Consider the following 20,069-nt stretch of genomic DNA (forward strand, 5'->3'; position numbering starts at 1 on the left):
TCATGACTGCAAAATACTTGGAGATCCTTGATAGAAATTTATAAAGAAGTGTAATGTAAGATTTCCAGAGGAAATCAGGAATTGTAGGGGTGAACTTGTGGTTGTACATCAAAACTTTGGTTGCTTGGGAGTGGGTAGTTTTATCCTTCCCAGAAAATGTTTACTTAACCTCATAACACAGTTGCCTGCAATTGATAAAGCACATTTGAAAATGTAGATTTAAAAAAGTTGGTGGGGAATCCACTACATTTACCATTACATTGACAGACTTGAAAAATATGTACTGCTTTTACAAAATAGATACAACTATTAGGTGTATAGGTGAAGCTCACATCCTTATGCTATCAAAGCATCCTGATACTTGCATTCCTGTTCTGCAGAATTCTAGTAAATTCTTGTCCAATAGAAGTTTGTACTTGACCATCATAAAAGTTTATTCCATAGTAGGGGCTGAATTCTTCTTAGATATGGGTGCACAACAATTCTCATTGAATGGACTGGGGTTTGGGCATATATTAACTAAGATAGAATTTGCATCTATGCAATTTGAGCCATATTCGGACCTCCCACACTGTGCAATCCAGTTGACTTCAGTGGTATTGCACAGGGTGTAAATGAGAGCAGAACATAGTCATCTGCATGAAGTTACTCACTTAGTTCCCTAAAAAGCCTGTGTGATTTGTGTAGATTAAAAGACAGATAAGAGGTGATTCTTTTTAAATAAATGTTGAGCAAATGTTAATCTTCCCACTTCTAATCAAAATAATCCCTTATGACAGTACTTAGGGCATGTAGTGACTTGGAATGTTCTGTTGAATCATTAACTGTGGTCAAGATTACTTATGTATTAGATCTAATACTACACAAATTTTCATCATGCTGGAATAAAACCAAGAAATTCTAATCAGTCTCTTCTTTTTTTCCCTTCTAGTTAATGGTCTAATGACACTTGGATTTACAGGTGAGCTTTTTAAAGTTCAAACATATATTACTTTTTTGTTAATGAGAGCCCTTTAAAAAACACACACACACAAAACCACAACATAAGTAGGTTCAGCTAGTCAACTCTAGACACTTTTGTCCATTAGCAGTTTGCTTTTAATTTGGAATATGTATGCGGGTTTTTCAATATGTCCTAGTCTTTAACCAGTCTAGATAGTGATGGGAAAACTTTAAAATGCTCCATGGGTCCGATTTCGCTAAGAAACTTAAGAATCAAAAAGCTGTGGTCAGAGAATCAGACTAAACGACTGTGTGATCAGATTCTCTCATGAGTTGTGTCCCTTTAGTTTTAGAAAATATGCACTCATCAGGCTCTATTCATTTTTTCTTTAAATCACACAAGTAAAAATATTTAATCTCTGAACAAAGCCAACCAAAAAATCCAAGTCTACGAAAAAGAAAAATGGAGCCCACTTAGGAATCTGAGTAAATAGCTAGATTTTGTATTGTGGCCTAAAAATCAACAAATTTAGGTTTTATCACATCAAAAAATGAATTGTCTTTCAAATTAGACTCCCCCCACTTAGAATACCCTGCCTCTAGCGCTCTCCCACCCCACAGATTTAGTGAACACATCACTGCTGATCTCCGGTTGCCAGACACATATTGTCACATCAGTTTTTGAATTTGCTCAGGACTAGTGTTGATCAACATTAGCAAAATTCTGATGCACGATTTACCACCAGTGCTGCGCCACAGATGGTTGGAAAAGTGGAAATACTAGTGTAGACAGGGCTCAGGCATTTGTTACCACCATTTTGTCTAACCCCGATCAGAGCAGAATTATATGACAAAAGAGTAAAAATCCTAAACTCAGCTTCACAGCTTCTACAATAACTATCACCAGTGATAAATTATGGGTTTGAATTTTTCTAATGCAGACAAAGCCTTAGCAATCTTTCTTTGATAACTGAAGGTGGTGAAAGAAGTGGGATAGGAACGACAGTGCTGTCACTGTTTGAAAGTGCTTGGAAAGCAATGCAGTGCTGTGAGAAAATGTAATGCTACCATCTTGGCTGCACACTTGGGACTGAACAAGGAACCTCCAGAGCTAAAAAAATGAGCTGCTACAACTTGAGCTAAAGAACCAATATCTCTAGCTGCCACTGTAAGAAACACCTATCATCTATGGATGGGGGACCTGTAACACACACCCGGGGGTTACACAACTATACTTTTCATTCTCAGTGAAGATATTCCTTTTTGTAATTAAGTACAGCCCCATCTTAGCTGAAATCAGTCTGTTTACCTGAGTCTTAAGACTCTAAATTATATGCATCCTGTTACAGATGGATCCATGATCAAAGTCCCAACAACTGAAGACTGCAATAACCATGCCATTCTCATTTAGTAATGTTCCTGTCTGACACAGCATCTAAGATTGTAATACAGGGTTGTGTGTGTGTGTGTGTGTGTGTGTGTGTGTGTGTGCTTTTTTAAATTAAAAAAGCACCTGGACTTGGTGGTAAAACATCCTTAGTGACAGGCCCAGATTGTTAACATTTGCTATTGTTATAGCAAATGTTAATTGAAATAACTGTAGATGAAAGAGATTTGAAAAATCCAAACTAGTGGCAACCTTAAAGGAGCTCCTGGTTAAGTAGCAGTAAAGAGTTTTTCCACAGAGGAAAGCAGGAGTGCAGGTTCTCTAAAATCACAGACAATGCATCTCTCTTGGAGCAAGGTGGCAGGTTCTTCCTACCACTGAAAGGAGCCCATTCCTGAAATGTAACTCAATAATGAAGAGAAAACAAAGGTTCCCTTCTCTTCCTGTGATGTAAACAGGGTCCAAATAAAAGTTCTCCTTTTTCTGGCTGCAGAAGGAAAAAGGCACAAGTGTGAAAGTCTTCCACTTCCTGATCTACAGACTAGATCCAAATAAAAATCCTCTCTTTTCTGATGTGTAACCAGAACAACACAGTCTCTTCTCAGGACTGTGAGTCTTGACTTTCCTCCGACAACTGGCTAGCCCTTCCCTTGGGCTTCTTTCATACAAATAAACTGGGTCCTGTAGCACAAGCCCTACCTGCATCCACTTGCCAGTCACATAGGCCTCTCTCTGTCTGATTCCATGTTCCTGCAGAACTGTCGGCCTCGGCTCTTACTGGGTAGCCCCAGCCAACCTGCCTTATAGGCCTCCTGGGACCTTGATAGCTAGTAAACCCCTGTCTTCACTCAGAGACTTGTCTAATGCTCTGAAGGCCTTGGCATTTCAAACTCCTGAGATTCTACAGGGTGGAAGTGCTCTCATACATAATAGCCTATTTACAGATCAGATTCCTAAACAGTGCCGGCCCAAAGGTGTTTTAGGGCTTGCCAAAAGTGTAAGCCCAGGTTAACTATTTTCTTTTCTTCATGGCTATGTGCTTATAACACCAGTGCCAACTAATGCTAGCCAATCCCTCTAAGCCAGTCCCATGAAGAGAAGAGTCTTCTACCCCACCCTAGATCTGCTTCTACCCAGTCTTTTATTAGTGACAATTGATTTTAAAGTCCTTTGTAGATGAGATGTGCAAACATTCCTGGTATTAAAAATATTATTTTATAGCTACAGCAAAACAGTTAGTTTAATGTGTTAAAGCTTGCCAAATTCTTTCCTAACCTATACTCTGACCCAAAGCAAATCTATGTGGTCAATCACTCCATTTTGTCTTCACTAATAAGGCTTAGAAATACTATACGATCGTAAATGCAACAGGTTAGTTCCCTCTATGCTGGGCTCCTAAAGACAATGTAATATATGGTAATGTGCCTCAGTTAGCTACCTCTAGCCCAGAAGGACATGCATGAGTTCAAATCCCACACCAGGAATTAGGCTCACAGTCAGTGATGATTGATGATTTATTACTTTTTGTATTTAATTATTCCAATCGTTCTACACAAGTGGGTGGGGAAGGGAGTGTATTGCACTATTTAGAGTTGTAGTACTTCCAGATGAGGCTTTACTGTCCATCTCTAGCAGCAGCTGGAAACTGCAGATCTCATGGTACTTTTCCAAGATCCGAATCCAAGTGTCATGGCCAAAATTCTTCCTCTCAGTAAAAAGGGTTTCTAATTCTTAGGGTTTTGTGAGTTATCATGAGCATAGTTACTGCTGCCTTTGTCTGCCCAGTCACTGTAGTTCTAACCTATTCCTTAGTAAAATAGTTTGATATATCTAGAGTATTAAAGGTTTAACATATAAAAACATTTTCTATTTTAACTGTAATATCTATTGGATTATAGATAAACTAAGAAGGATTTTTTTGGACAAAGCATAGGACTTTTAGTCAGAACACTTGGATTCTATTCTTGGTTCTAGCACAGACTTTTTGTGTGACCTGAGGCACTTCATAATGTTCTAAATTCAGTTGTAGTAGAAGTGGTTCCCAATTCCCATTGACTTCAATGGGAACTACACCATCTTACACCAGATCTGAATTTGGTCCTAAATTTCTTTGTGCCCATTTTCCTCATTTACAAAATGGAATAAATAACAACCCGAAGTGGTGGTGTGTAAAGTTAAATTCATCAATGTCTGTAAAGTCCTCGGAGATTCTTGAATAGAAGGTGTGATACCTTGTTAGTGCTAAGAGTTGTGAAGAAAATAATTCCACATCCATGTTCTTACCATCATCAGTGTCTTGGGATTTAAAGTGCTATCTGACTTGTTCTAGGTGCACATCAACAAGTGATTGTCTGCAATGAATCGCTCATGTTAGAAAAGTTGCCCAGATGTGGAAAATCCTTTGAAGAGATGATGAAGAAAGTGGACTCTAAAAAATGGTGCAACCTAACAGAATTTATCCCGTAAGTTTCATGTTTTTGTCTTTATTATTTATCATTTAAGGGTGTCAACCTTTTAAAAAGTCAATTGCATCAAGTGTCAGGAACAGCTCTATAAATACCAAGGATGTGGTGATTCCCCACTAGAATCAATTTGGACATCAGTTTGTTTATTGTGTTGGATTCAAACTCTCACTAATCTGTGGCCAAATTCTGCAAAATTTGATGGGAATATGGAGGCAAAACTTGTACTGAAATCAAAAGAAAATATTAATGACACTTTGAAGTTAATTGGAGTTCTGCCGGAGTAAAAACTGCTGGATTTGGCTCTTTTTTATTGCAGCAACAAAGAAGTATGAAAAATGGCTACATAAACTGGCAGCTCCATTACCATTCTCATCGGCTGCAATCCACCTCGCACCACTCCCTGTGGTTATCTGAGATTTATATTCAGCACTTAGTGGATACATTATCTGGTACCTGCTGAAAGCAGATGTACCACTTCTTTAATATTTATAAATTACTTATGTTCTAGATACAGTTTCTAACACTGAAACCCCATGTACTTGATTCTCTATTCCAGGGGTCGGCAACGTTTGGCACGCGACTCGCCAGGGTAAGCACCCTGGGGGGCCGGGCCAGTTTATTTACCTGCTGACGCGGCAAGTTCGGTCGATCACGGCCCCCACTGGCCGCGGTTCACCGTCCTGGGCCAATGGGGACGGCGGGAAGCCGTGGCCAGCACATCCCTCGCCCGCGCCACTTCTCGCCGCCCCCATTGGCCCGGGACGGTGAACCACAGCCAGTGGGGGCCGCGATCGGCCGAACCTGCCACGTCAGCAGGAAAATAAACTGGCCCGGCCCGCTAGGGTGCTTACCCTGGCGAGCTGCGTGCCAAACGTTGCCGACCCCTGCTCTATTGCATAGGGCTAAACTGTGCCTACCCTGTCCTAGGAGCAGTCTAGGAAACTGATTGTGACACAGATTTACAATCTACCGTTTAGTTTTTCCCTGCTCATGGTGTGTGTGTGTATGGACATTTAGCCTGCACCCGTTATGTGGGTGAGGGGTGTGTGTGCGCAAAGATGGCTTATAGCCACACAAAGGTAAAATGAGGCACAGTCTCTGACTCGGAGAGCACCTACTCTAAAACATATTAATAGAGGTTAATCAATAGGCTCCTCGTTGCTAATGTTGATTTAACATATGTCAACTGTCTTATTGTATCTATAGTGAATCCAGAGTTCAACACATTTAAGGCAAATGTTCTCTAAATCCATAGTTTTCTCATTAAGTTACTAATGCAAGGTGTATTTTCAAATACAACTACTCCATTCTCTTTATTGACAGCAATATTTCATGCTGTCATTTGTTTGTGTAGCCCCTGCCCCAAGGTGGGGCTCAAGCCTTCTTCCTGGTGCCTGCTGCTAGGCGTGGCTTCTCCCCTGTTGGGTCCTGGGTTTGTTTTCCTATGCCTGGTGTCTCCACCCAATGTGACCCGTCTCTGTGATGTCCCTTATGAGTAGGTGTGTTCGTGTAATGTTGAACATGGTTTTCAGAGATGCTGGCTATCCACAAAGCCAATTGAAATGGATGGGAGCTGTCAGGGTTCAGCACCTCTGAAAATGAGGTTCAGGTGAACTAGTTCCAGCAAAGTAAGAACTAAACAGGAATGGAACATTTTCCTCAGGTCTGAGATCAGTTTAAATCTCCCCTAACTCTGATTTTCCGGCCACTTATGGTAGCATGTTCTCTTCTCAAATGGTCCCTGATCCACTCCCCTGCCCTATGACAAGTCATCTCTAGGACTTGGAGAGAGCAGCTTAGTTCTTTCCCCTGACTCTCTGGTCACCAGTAGATAAGCTATGTGATAAAATGCAGCTTCTCTTCTGTGTCCTACTGCAGCAGCTTGCCAAGTGATACTTTGGGGCTTCCTGGGCATTTGTATCCTGACCCCCACTGAAACCTTAAAGTGAGTTAAAATGTCACGTGATCTGGCAGCATATTAACCACCTAGATACCATCTTCTGTTAGTCCTTGCCTTTGCGCGCATAGTGTCATTCTAAAGGTCACTTTTTAAAATACACACTTTCCTTCAACTTTTAGGGCCTGGGTGAAATCACTGGGGGGGAGGAAGGGGTAAGAGGGAACATGCCTCTCCCACTCAACTTCTTATCCTCTTGTTTATGTCCCAGAAGGGTTTAGAATTAATGCATTCCACTCCTGGCTCCACCCAGTTTTTTCTAATGTAGTTGCTCTCCTGTTCTAAGACCAAATCCATATAGTTGGACTGGGCACTGGGGACATGTGTGGGAGGTGGGTGGAGCAGGAGGAGGAATCGACTTGCTCCAGATTGTGGAATGACTGCAAAAGGGCTCCATGGAGCCTACTCCCATCTAGTATCTGGAGTAGCCTACACAGCCCTATGTGATCCCTTTTCAGCAGCAAGAGGGATCAACAAAGCAGCAGATCTTCTGGCACCACTCCTCCCCTCTATATATGTCCTACCCACACATTCTCCTAAGGCGAGGTAGGGCGTCACTCTAAGCTGGGCTATATGCTATGTAAGGGGGATGCACTCCCGCTGTACCATTCACTTAGTCTAGAGCCACTTCCTCCTTTCCCCTCAGTGCAGCAGAATCTCTCACTGGTTTTGCTATTGTGGGACCTTGGTAGTAATAGAGGTGAGGGCTGGGTTTCTCACTTGATGAAGAAACTTGTTTCTCCAACCCCAGAAGTCCATACGTGTGGTATTTGGAGGGCTGCATTTGATACATGTTAGCAGTGTGACCAGCATTGCCAACTGGTTGTCTAATTATCCCTACACTATGGCCAGTCCTCACCCACAGACAACCTGCCAACCTTAAGCATATTCTCACCAGCAACCACACACTGCACCATAACAACTCTAACTCAGAAACCAATCCATGCAACAAACCTCGATGCCAACTCTGCCCACATATCTACACCAGCAACACCATCACAGGACCTAACCAGATCAGCTACAACATCACCGGTTCATTCACCTGCACGTCCACCAATGTTATATATGCCATCATGTGCCAGCAATGCCCCTCTGCTATGTACATTGGCCAAACTGGACAGTCACTACGTAAAAGGATAAATGGACACAAGTCAGATATCAGGAATGGCAATATACAAAAACCTGTAGGAGAACACTTCAACCTCCCTGGCCACACAATAGCAGATGTAAAGGTAGCCATCTTACAGCAAAAAAACTTCAGGACCAGACTCCAAAGAGAAACTGCTGAACTTCATTTCATTTGCAAATTTGACACCATCAGCTCAGGATTAAACAAAGCCTGTGAATGGCTAGCCAACTACAAAAGCAGTTTCTCCTCCCTTGGTGTTCACACTTCAACTGCTAGCAGAGGACCTCACCCTCCCTGATTGAACTAACCTTGTTATCTCCAGACTGATTCTTGCCTGCATATTTATACCTGCCTCTGGAAATTTCCATTACATGCGTCTGACGAAGTGGGTATTCACCTACGAAAGCTTATGCTCCAATACGTCTGTTAGTCTTAAAGGTGCCACAGGACTCTCTGTTGCTTTTTACAGATCCAGACTAACACGGCTACCCCTCTGATACCCTACACTATGTTGACACTTGAAAATGATGGCTCCGTATAGCTTTCTTCTCTAGGAGTAGGCAGTAGACATGCAGGCAGGAGGAGTTGAGAGCCTGATGAGTTCTGATGACTTGTTGTTTGACTTCCCTACGCTCTCTCCATCCCCTTCCAACTCTCAACGTTTTACACTATGAGTCTAAAACTGCATGCTGTGTATCTAGGCTAAAAATAAGTTCTCATTCTGTGACAACTACACAGTTGGATGGCTGCACTATATTTTCTGCTCATCTGAAAGATTTAAAAATAGGAAAAAGGAAGAGAAAAATAAAGGAATAAGCATTCCACTGAAAAATTTATTCTGAAAAATGTTGAGGATGTGAAACTGTTCAAGTGCTCCTTTGCCTGAGGAAGCCAAACCTGTGGAAGCTGTGAAAGAGCAAGTCTTCTTAGTGGAGAGACAGAGGGTGATAAGTTGCTTGTAAGGCAATAGAAGAAACTGTGATTTGAATTTAGTTGTCCTTCCCCCATTAAATAGGCAGGAAGAAAAGTGTCTTAAATACACAGAGGAATCCTTGTCTCCTTCCAAGGAAAACTTGGGAGAATGTATCTTTATGGTGTAACCTTGGGTACGTCCTTGGACAAGTGTTGAAAGGACAGGAGAGCAGTCTGACACATTGGAGATCTTGGTCTCTTCTTGTTCCCATTACTATAATGGGAAGTTAGCTTAGTTTGCTGGGATCACAGTATGGGTATCCTCGTTATGGATTAGTGTGTTTTGCAACGTTCAGCATAAAACTTCAAGTTCTGGAGCTTAAGCATTGCATTAATACAGATAGTGCACTTTTGCAAGGAAGTATCTGTTTTGACTTATATCTTAATTGCACAATTTCTAATTAAGGTCTCTTCTGAACTGAGATATTGCAGAGATGTTTAGCACTTTGCAGTAATACCCATTTTATCATAAGAGTATGCTACAAAAAGCAACACATTAAGGGCAAATTCATGCACCCGATGGATCTATTTCCTTCTCTAATATTTTCCTCTCCCTACATGGGCAGCAATCTCATTGACACCCCCATGGGAGAAATGTATGTGTGCAAAAAACATAGTGTTGGAATCAAGATCCTGACATATTTTTGTAAAAAGGAATTTAAAATAAGGTGTGGAGCAATAATTTAACATTTTAACTCATCAGACAGGCCATTTTTTCATCTTTAAAGAGACACTGTCATTCTGCCCTCCTCCCCGCAAGGGCATGATCTGCATTATAACTATGTTATGATCTTCTGGGGGAAATAAACTACTTTGAATCAGATTCTGATACCCTCATGTTGAGTAATATCTTAAATTTATGGGACTACTTGCAGAACTAAATACTACTCAACATGAGTAAAGGGATCAGAATCTGGCACTGTTTATGCAGGATCAACAGGTTTCCTCTGCTGACTTTGCTAGAGCTGTTAAAATATTCCTTGGAGAGATTTTAGAAGGCACCAAGGAGACTCAGGCTTCCAATTCTCACTGACTTTCAGTAGGCACTGGGTGCTTAAATTGTCATAGAAAACCTCTTCTCCTATCACGTCATATATCTTTCCAATATCAGATCAATTATGTTTGTGTACAAAGATTAATTTTGTCTGACAAACTGCCCTTGCTGAACAGCTATATTTATTTTACTTGAATATACAACACAGTGGGAGAAAAGTATCAGTCTTTTCCAATGCAAAATGATACTATATGCAGGGAGGAATTACACTGTAAAAAAAAAAACCTCTTTAAGAAAGAATTTCAAATATGAGCAACAGAAAGACAAAGGGAAAAAACTCTCTTTAAAAACACATTGGATGGATAAAATATTTATTGGCAATTTCTTGTCAAGACTGCATGCTCTCCTTAAAGTTTCATTGCATGGAGGAAATAACAAATTCAGTTTCAGCTTTAGCAATTTAACCGGTAGCCGGAGGAATGATATGATGCTTTGACCTCACTTCATAGGGTATGAAAAAACACCGTGAACTATAAATTAAATGTTGTCCCCTCTCTAGCTCATCTGACAGAAAAATCTTGGATGATGAGAAAGTTATGATACTCAATTTTTTATTTGGAGTGAAGATACATAGGAGAAACTTGTGAAGAAATGGCATTTTTGGTAATGGTCTCTTGTAGCTCAAATGTTTTGCTGGTAAGCCTGCAATATATAGTGAGGCCTGATTTCAGATCTCCTCTCTACTGGTAAAAATGAGTCATGGCACAGCAATCAGTGGAATGAAACTAATGTAAATCCAATATCAGAGGAGACTTTTTTTTTGTAGGCATGTTGAAAGGGGTAGAGCAATTGCTGCATTGCACATTCCATAACAACAAACCTTTGCTTGTAAGAATGGCCCTGAGCTTGCAAAATTTAGATCCCTATCAAAAGTTTGAGGGTGTTTGTATCTGGGGTTCTGATTTTGGCCCACCTCTGTTGGCTTGTGAAGTAATTTTGTGTCTTCCTGGCAAATAGTTATGCACAGTGTTAAGTCTTAGAAAGAAAAACATTATTGCCAACTGGTTTTAAATATATAACTTGCTTCACCCCTTTTTGCCAAAGGTCCCTAATCCTGAAAACTGGAATACAAGCTTTTCAATTCTCACATGGAATAGGGTCTAGTTGAGAACATATTTGAATATACTATTCATGTTTCAAAAATCAGTTTCATTTAACTTTTATAGAAGCACATTTTGGAGAATATTTCTTCAACAGTTTATGTACAATGTTCCCCTCATATTTATGCCTATTTTGGGGGGGTTATATAAGGGCCCAGAAGGATTCAGGAGCAGATTTTCAAAAGGATTTTTTTTAGTTGTAGGCACCTAGTAGGATTCCCCAAAAGTATCTAAGCTGGTTAAGTGCTTAACTCCTATAGATTTCAATGTTTGGACACCATGGTATTAGAGTCTTAGAAATTCCTAAAATCAATAGCTAAGATAGACATGTAAAATCTGCACTTGGAGATGTGCATTTATGATAGTGGAGAATGACCAGTTGTTTCTTCATGATCACATTGATGTAGGGTGACCAGATGTCCCGATTTTATAGGGACAGTCCCAATATTTGGAGCTTTTTCTTATATAGGTGCCAATTACCCCCCACTCCCGGTCCCAATTTTTCACACTTGCTATCTGGTCACCCTACATTGATGATTGGTCTTCAATTATTCTAGTTCAGAAATCTTCCTAGCAGCTAAAATGTAACAATATATTTTTAAATGCCTGGAGGTAAACGCAGCATATCGCAGGCAAGTCAAATAGAATGTCAAATTTAAGCATACGTAGTGGGTTAAGGACAACAGGTAGTTCTAGAGTGATTGGAAAGGTTTAAGATTTGCAGAAAGCTTTTTTTCATGTAGTATATCAATGACAGCTCCACTCATATTAGGATTTGGTCTATTGCCTGAATACTTCAGTCCCTGATTATAATTAATCAGCTGTGCAATAAAAGTTCTAAAACATATGCTATGTGATGTGGATGAGTCTCATCAGATCACAATGAGACCATGGTCATGGTGTTGACTGAAATGTCCAGTTCCTTAAAGAGGTGGCCAGAGGAAGAGAAAGTTACTCACTGCTGTCTTAAGACAGCCTTGATCAGTGTTACTTATGGTAGTTATGTGGATTATTTTCCTTTTGGCAACTTTTTGTTTTGTTATCTAAAAAACCTGGTATTTTAATCAAGAAAACTGGCTCCTGGAAGCAGTTTTTCGAAAATGAACAACACAAAAACCAATCTCTCTGGCAATCAATCTCTCCTAAACCTAATCTCTTTTTAGGAATATGCATCTTCAGTATTAAACCCTTGACATTCTTAGTGCTGTATTCTCTATTACTCTTAAAATTGTTGGTACTGCATTCTCTATGATGTGCCTTCTCTAATGAATTCCCAAATTACTAATCTGAATCACTTAGAACAAAATGTTATGAGGTCACATGGTACCTGTGAGGAAGATGGCTGCCTAGGCCTGGACCTCCTCACTTCCCACATATCAATTCATTTCTAATAATTACTTTCCTAGCAGATTGGCTATACATTTCTGTCATAAAAGTTTAAATTAATCCCCTGGATAAACTTCAAACTGTTGAATATGGATTGCAATGAAAAAATGAGAGGCAACAAAACAGCTAAGCCTGAATCACCTAAGTGGCTGAAGGGGGAGACCACAAGGTCACCGCAGAACCTAGGCCAGGATATCGTGGCACTGAAAGCATTCCTCACAGATCGACTGGATTCAATCTCAAAAGATATTCATGGCCTCTCTAATGATGTATGTGATACAAACTCCCAAATGGCTCTCTTGGAAAATGAGCTACATTGAAACCAGGGAAATTAAAGAAGAAACTGCCTTCTTAAAGCTTAAACTAGACAAACTAGAAGAAAAACATGATGACTTAGAAAATAGATCTTGGCAAGGTTGTTTCTTCTCTTGGGTATTGCAGAGGGTCTAGAGGGGAAGAATATTATCAACTTTCTTCAGAAGCTGCTCCCTGATCCCCAGCTACCCCCATTAGATATTGAAAGGGCTCATTGAATGCCTGGTACTAGAAGGCAGGAGTCTAGCAAGCGAAGACCCATCATCTTCAGTCTGCTGAAGTTTACTGATAAAGTAATGTTAATGAATGCTGCAGAAAAGCTGAAACCCTTATGTACAAAGGTCATAAAATTTCACTTTTTCCTGACTTCTCAGATGAGCATAATAAAAGAGGGCTGCATTCAATGGCCTAAAGCAAATCATGAGGGGCACCAAGATCAGATACAGTATCTAGTACCCATCCACCTTCACTATGGATTTAGCAGGCTCCACAAGATTTTACAAAACCACCTCTGAAGCTTGACAGATGCTTCAAAGACTGAGACCAGATTTGACCAAAAATAGCAGAATGGTTTTAGCATAAAAAACACACCTTGACAAGTTTAATAATCAGTTTGTTTTCCTATGTATCCTTGTAGATATGGTAACTGTCACTTATATAACCTTCCAACTACTAGCAGATAACCAGCTAGTCTGAACTCTTCTGTTGATCTCCTATGAAACTGAGCAATAATAACAACTGTATAGCATTGCAATACATAGAATAACAGTTTAACACAAAGCTGGGGTTTATAGCACCATCTACTGACTGAAGTATTATCCATACTAATCACAACTTGCACTGCTAGACAGAATCTCTTCACTGATGGATTGTGTTATGGTGACCACAAGTCCCTTGAACAGTCAATGCTCCTGACTTGTAGAGCAGACTGTAACCTAAAATAGAACTAGATATTCAGTTTGTGGAGGGCATTTGACATATGAATATGATTTTTCATATTTTTCCTATTTAGATTTTGTACTAATTTATATTTGATGTACCAAATCAATTGTAAATTTACATGTGTTGAGTCTCTATATATGTATATACATATGTGTATGTACACATAAAATCTTCTGTAGGTAGGAATGGAGATATCCTATCTCCTAGAACTGGAAGGGACCTTGAAAGGTCATCAAGTCCAGCCCCCTGCCTTTACTAGGCAGGACCAAGTACTGATTTTTGCCCTAGATCCCTAAGTGGCCCCCTCAAGGATTGAACTCATAACCCTGGGTTTAGCAGGCCAATGCTCAAACCACTGAGCTATCCCCTCCCCCCATAAGTCTAAGTACATATTCTAGAATATGTATAATACAATAGAATGTATTATACATATTCTAGAATACCCATTGGTATTTACAGGGTAATATTTAACTTAAAATATTTAGAGACATTTAGACTATATTAGATAATATAGGGAGGGGAGGGCCAGATGGAACTGAAGCCATCAGGGATCTGAGCATGTCCACCTAGGCTTGTTTTAAGTCTGTTAATTTTTTTTTGTTTTCTTTTATAAATATACTTTGGAAGACACATGGTATTTAACTATAGATCTTTTAGTATACCTGATGCTCTTAGAAGCTCAATTGAAGGCTTCATTCATTCATTCAATTCACACCAATTCATTCAAAACTAACCAGTACCTAATAAATATAGACCATATTCTAGAGATGTGGTTTTACAGTATCAACAGGGAAAAATATGTATCTTTAGAATAAGGTTATATATCTTAATATAACTTTTAAAACTTTGCCATGAATTTTCTAAGAGTATGCTCCTGAAATGTGAGGGGACTTAATCAACCTTCCAAAAGAATTAATATCCTGAAATACCTCAGATAAAAAAAGTGCTAAGTAGCTTTATTGCAGGAAACGGATCTAGCAGAAATAGATACCCACAGAATCAAGAAGAGGTGGGTCGGTGTTGAGTATCATTCATAGTTGAATTCTAAGAGCAGAGGCATTTCCATCTCAACTCATAAAACCATAACTTTTCAATGTATACAGTTTTGGTCTGATCCTGAAGGAAGCTATGTTCTTCTTGAAGATGGTTTCAACTCAAAAAAGTTAATCTGAGGAAGCATTTACAATCCAAGTGGAGGTAATACTGAATTTTTCAAAGACATTGCAGACATTCTTTCTAACAAAAAAGGCATTCTTGTAATACTGGGAGGCGACTGGAATACTACACTAGACAGACATCTGGACAAGTCCAATTACATGAGACCCAGCTCTCAAAGCACAATAGGCCAACCATCACTATTAATGAAAGAACTTGATTTAAAAGGTATCTGGAGACTGAGACACCCCAAGGAGCATGACTATACATATTTCTCTACAGTACATTCATCTGAATCCAGAATTGACGTTTTTCTTGTGTCTTCAGAACTGATTCCAGCATGCCTAGAAGCAGCTATTGATAATATATTAATTTCAGATCGTGCTCCAATTGTACTTAGCATCGATGCTGGTTACACATAATTAAAATGTTCTAGGTGAAAGCTGCGAAAAAAGATGCGAAGTTTTGTTCCATGGTTCATTGAGTCACCTCTAATTTCACACAAGAAAATAAGCACCCAGTTACCTCAGATACCCTCCTTTGGGAAACTCTGAAAGCTACTGTAAGGGGTGAATGCATAAAGTATACCTCCCAAAAAAAAGAGAGACTCAAGTTAATAGACTCGTTGGACAATGAAGTAGATGAATTGCAGAGAAAGCCTAAGACTGAACCAAATAATGAAAACCTATGTTCTGTAATCAATGCCAAATATAAAATAATGAATGCTTATTTAGCCATGTCGAATTTGCACTCAACAGGGTCAAACAAAGATATTATGAATGGGGAGATAACACAGGTAAACTACTTGCCAGAAGACTTAAGATGGAATTAGCCAACAACAATATTTCTTCCTTAGTGCAAGAAGATGGGAGTGCCATCCTTGAACCAATAGATATCAATTTAAATAATCAATTTAAGCAATTATATCAAACTTTATATAAATTAGACAGTCAATTTGACTCTAATAAATGTGATCATTTCATTGAAGGCCTACTTTTTAATACCTTCACTTCAGAACAAGTGTTGTTTATGGACAAAGCTGTCACAACACAAGAGATCAAAGAGGCTATAAAAATATGAATTCCAGTTAGGCCCCTAAGATGGATGGCTTTCCGGCAGATTTCTGCAACACATTTTGTGATCAGCTATCTTCTATTTTTTCTAAGGTCTTCACTGAAACATTCCAAAAAGGAACAATGTCTTGTAAGATGAGAACTGCTTTAATTACTTTAATATTAAAGAACAAAGATGGCTGCAACTGTGGCAACTTCCGCCCCATATCTCTATTGAACACGGATTGCAAAATAATTGCAAAAATTTTAGTGAGACGACTGAACACCATGATCCCATCAATCATGCACTCAGATCAGTTTGGTTTCATTAAAGGAAAATTGGCTGCTAATAATATGAGAAAAATCACTCACTTGATCCAGCAAGCTCAGATGTCAGATGTTCCCTCCACAGCCTTATCTCTAGATGCAGAAAAAGCCTTTGATAGGGTGTAATGACCCTAATAGCTGCCCTAAAAAAATTGGCTTTGGAGCAATATTCCTGAACTGGGTCAGTGTATTATACAACTCTCCCCTTGCTTCCGTATCAATTAATAGAATTATTTCTCCCACATTTCAACTAGAAAGAGGGACACAACAGGGATGTCCCCCCCTGCCCCTTCTTTTTAAGGTTCCTCTTGAACCACTGGCAATGTACATATGTCGGCATGCAGCCATTGAAGGTGTGACTCTAAACAGGAAAGAATACAAAATCAGTTTATATGCTGATGAAATTTTTGTACGACTGAAGAATCCATCCTCATCAATCCCATCTCCTCCCTCTATCCTTACTGGGGAGTCTAGAAATAGCCAAAATGAATATCTGCTCAATAGTGACTCGTTATCATTAGCCTGTTGCCTTTCAAGGTCTCTCTCTTGCTCTTTGGTCAAATAGGCTTATCATGCCATTTATATGGGATAAAAAACAGCCTCTCTTGTCACACAAGACCCTTAAAAATCATGGGGTTGCCAGATTTGCATCTATATTATCTAGCATTCCAAATGCATCCTATTGTAAGGTGGTTCCTCCCCAGTAGCTCTGAATATGCACTGGCCTGGTTTGAGATTGAAAAAAGCTTAGTTATGCCAATTGGTTCCCTCTCTTCTTTTATATACCCAAACCCTTAAGGAAAAAATCCAATCTTTGCATCTACATGTGACATCCTGCAATGTGTTAAGATGATTACAGCAGCCAATCTTACTAATTCTCTTCTTGTACCACTATAGGATAACCCCTACCTCAGGACCACAGAAAACTTCACATTTAAGACAAATTTGGATAGAAAAGGGATTAACAAAACAAAGATATAATACAGGACGATAGACTGGCCTCCTTCGATTTTATGTGCAACAAATATCAGCTACCGCTATCCCACAGTTCCTTCTTTCAGCAGCTATGCTCAAGGATTCATGTAGGGATAGGGGACAATTGGTCTGTTTCAACTCTCTCACCTCTAGAAGAACATGTTAAGAAACATGTAAACAAAAGTCGCTTTGTAGGAATTACTTATAGGTGGCTTACTGCTTCGCATTACCCCCCCAATCTCAGTCTCAAAGAAAAATCAGAAAGTTAACTTAGCCTTACTATCACAACAGAAACCTGTGGCGATATCCTGCTTAATGTGAAATATACTTCAAATGCCTTATTCTTGCGATTCTTCCAGAACAAGATGATAAACAGGTATTACTGAACACCAGAATATTTGTTTAAAGCTAGATTGGGAACACATAGTGAATGCTGGAAATGCAAACAGCCCCCATGCCAACCTTTCATACATCCTCTATACCTGTCAAAAATGCATGTGTTCTGGAATACCATATTCAGTGCTCTCTCAACAACATTGTGTTGCTATTTTTTCCTTCTTCAACCTTATGTATGTTATGGGTGCTGAATGAGTTGGTATTACCAGTTAAAAAATGGGTTGCAGTAACTATTTTAGTGGCCCAAAGAGTTATTTTGAGAAAATGGAAATCTGCAATTCCTATTTCATACACACAGACTGGCTTAGTGAACTCTCTACTACTGCCTTAATGGAAACAATGACTCTGTCTAATAGAAATGCTTGGAAAAAATATGAAGATGTCTGGTCACACATGAAACTATTGCATGCTTTTTGCAGTTTAGTATATATTAGTCCCCAACACTCATAGGTTATGTTCTCACTTATTTATCTATTTAATCACTTCAACAATTGATGGACCTCTACAGGGTCAGAGTTTTGCTTGTTTGTTTTGTTTTTGTTTTTTCCAGGTTTTACAAATAATGAACACTGAATTTTGTTATTTATATGGTATTTCAATCTTGTGCATGATTATATATGTTTTGTTTCATTATGTTGTTTATATTTTATATAAAAACAATATAAATAAAGTTTAAAAAAGAAGAAAATGCTATATGTATGCATTTCTTGTTGGCTGGCAGCTATGATAGGAGCAAAGATACATTTGTGTACATGGCATGCCATTAGTAACAGTTTCAATAATAATGTGTACCATAAAAAAGGAATTTATAAAAGGTTTTGCTAAATTAGAAGTCTATATTTAGTAGCGGATATAATCAAATCTTGCTTTATTACTGTCAGCCTTAGCTACTGGTTCATCCTGGACTGGATATCTCTAAGCACAAATATGTTTGAAAGTTTATGAATAAACTGGGTATTTTCCAAGTCTGTCTTACCTCAGCACAGGTGGTTGTCATATTCTCTACTGCTGTCATTCCCAGAAGTACTCATGCTAAGGTGGAATTTTTAAGAATGATGTAGACTCTGTAGACATGGAAGATATTTTAGTGACATCTGTCATTGGTCAGATATCACCACTTCAGACTGTGTGAGCCTAAAATGGAAAAGCCTGCTTTCGGGTATTTTTGACAGGTAATCTTCATATAGTTTATAGTACCTTCTTTCTCAGGGGTGCATCCAATAACCCCATGCAGTGACAACACTTCAGAAGAAAATCTTCCAAAATGATCATACATCACAGCATGTATCCCCAAACTACTGGCTAACTAGCTCCTCTAGTGCTGCATTGACATAATTGCTGGAAGAATCACTTATCAAAGGTGTCTATAGGACCAAAATCATTGTGGTGCTCACTGCCGTTCATAGGGAAGCTATGGTGGGAAATACCTTTAATGTCCACTGACCACAAAAACACCTCTGGGTTTAGAAGTATGTAAATTGTTTTTCTATTCTCCTCTGCCTATTAAGTATTTCCACACATATTGATCACAGATCCCATGAATACTGTAAGATGTCCAGTCAGCAGCTTCTCTCTCTTTGTCTCTTAATACACTTGGGTGACATTTTTATGTCTTATCATGCCAATAAAATTATATAATTGAATTCCCATATGTGCTTGTGTGGTTGGGGTTTGCCATTTGAAGAATGCAGTCCAAGGCCAGGTTTTCATTGAATCAGATAGAATGGGAGCTTGCTTTCTAGCAGCAGTCACTAAATGCAGTAATTGGTAATAATAATTCAAGAGACAGAACATAGTGCTGAGGTGTAATTCCCAACATTTCAGTCCAATAACCAGTTCTTCAGGGAAGATACTAGCTCTGATAACTTTTTATTGCTATTGGACTGAAATATAGGAATGTAGGATTTGGTTGTTATCTTTTGTCTCTTGATTTAATCATGTATTATATATTTCAGTGCAAGGTATAATTCTCTATCAGTTATTTCTAGCCTAGGCTGCTGTTGCAAAAGTCATCTTGCAGGCATAAGAGCACATACCAGTTACCCAAAGGAAATATCATTTTGGGTTGTGTCAGCCAGGCAAAAACAATAGATCTGAAGGCTGAGGGTAAAATTATATTTGTTGCAGACGGGGAAGCAATGAGACACCCATGCCAGAGTATGGTGAAATGCAGAGGCTGCAACTTTATTAAATTATTAACCAGTTATCCCCAAACTACTTGTCAGGGCCATTTCAGGGCAGAATTTAACTGGGTGCCACTGGTCTTGGGTGGTAGTTTGATGGGTATGAAACAATGTACCATCTATACCCCCAGGCCTGCTTGGGGACCCTGCAAGAATCTAGAGTCCCAACCCATTGTCCTCATGACACCAGAGAAATGAGATGAGCCCCATACTATGTGAGACATGGAGGTATACCCTCCTCACCGGCAGGCCTTGTGCCGAAGCAGCCCATTGGGTGGCTTGGACCGCACCTGAAACCCTTTCTTAGGACACCAGCTGCACTGGAACCCACC

The 20,069-nt window shown here is 39.3% G+C and overlaps 1 protein-coding gene across 2 annotated transcripts in view; it reads left to right on the top strand.

Moving 5' to 3' along the window:
- LOC113407002 (receptor activity-modifying protein 3-like) overlaps positions 1 to 20,069 on the top strand; it is a 99,713-nt gene that overhangs the window by 32,271 nt on the left and 47,373 nt on the right. The window contains exons 2-3 of one of the 2 annotated variants that reach the window (XM_026654038.1): positions 932 to 961; positions 4,659 to 4,791. In XM_026654038.1, coding sequence (XP_026509823.1) covers positions 932 to 961; positions 4,659 to 4,791 — 163 coding nt within the window. The remainder of the gene's footprint in view (positions 1 to 931; positions 962 to 4,658; positions 4,792 to 20,069) is intronic. The other variant, XM_026654039.1, reaches the window with a different exon arrangement.

Source organism: Terrapene carolina, unplaced genomic scaffold (genome assembly GCF_002925995.2).
Source record: "Terrapene carolina triunguis isolate 2854851 unplaced genomic scaffold, T_m_triunguis-2.0 Scaffold179, whole genome shotgun sequence".
NCBI classification, from domain to species: domain Eukaryota; kingdom Metazoa; phylum Chordata; order Testudines; family Emydidae; genus Terrapene; species Terrapene triunguis.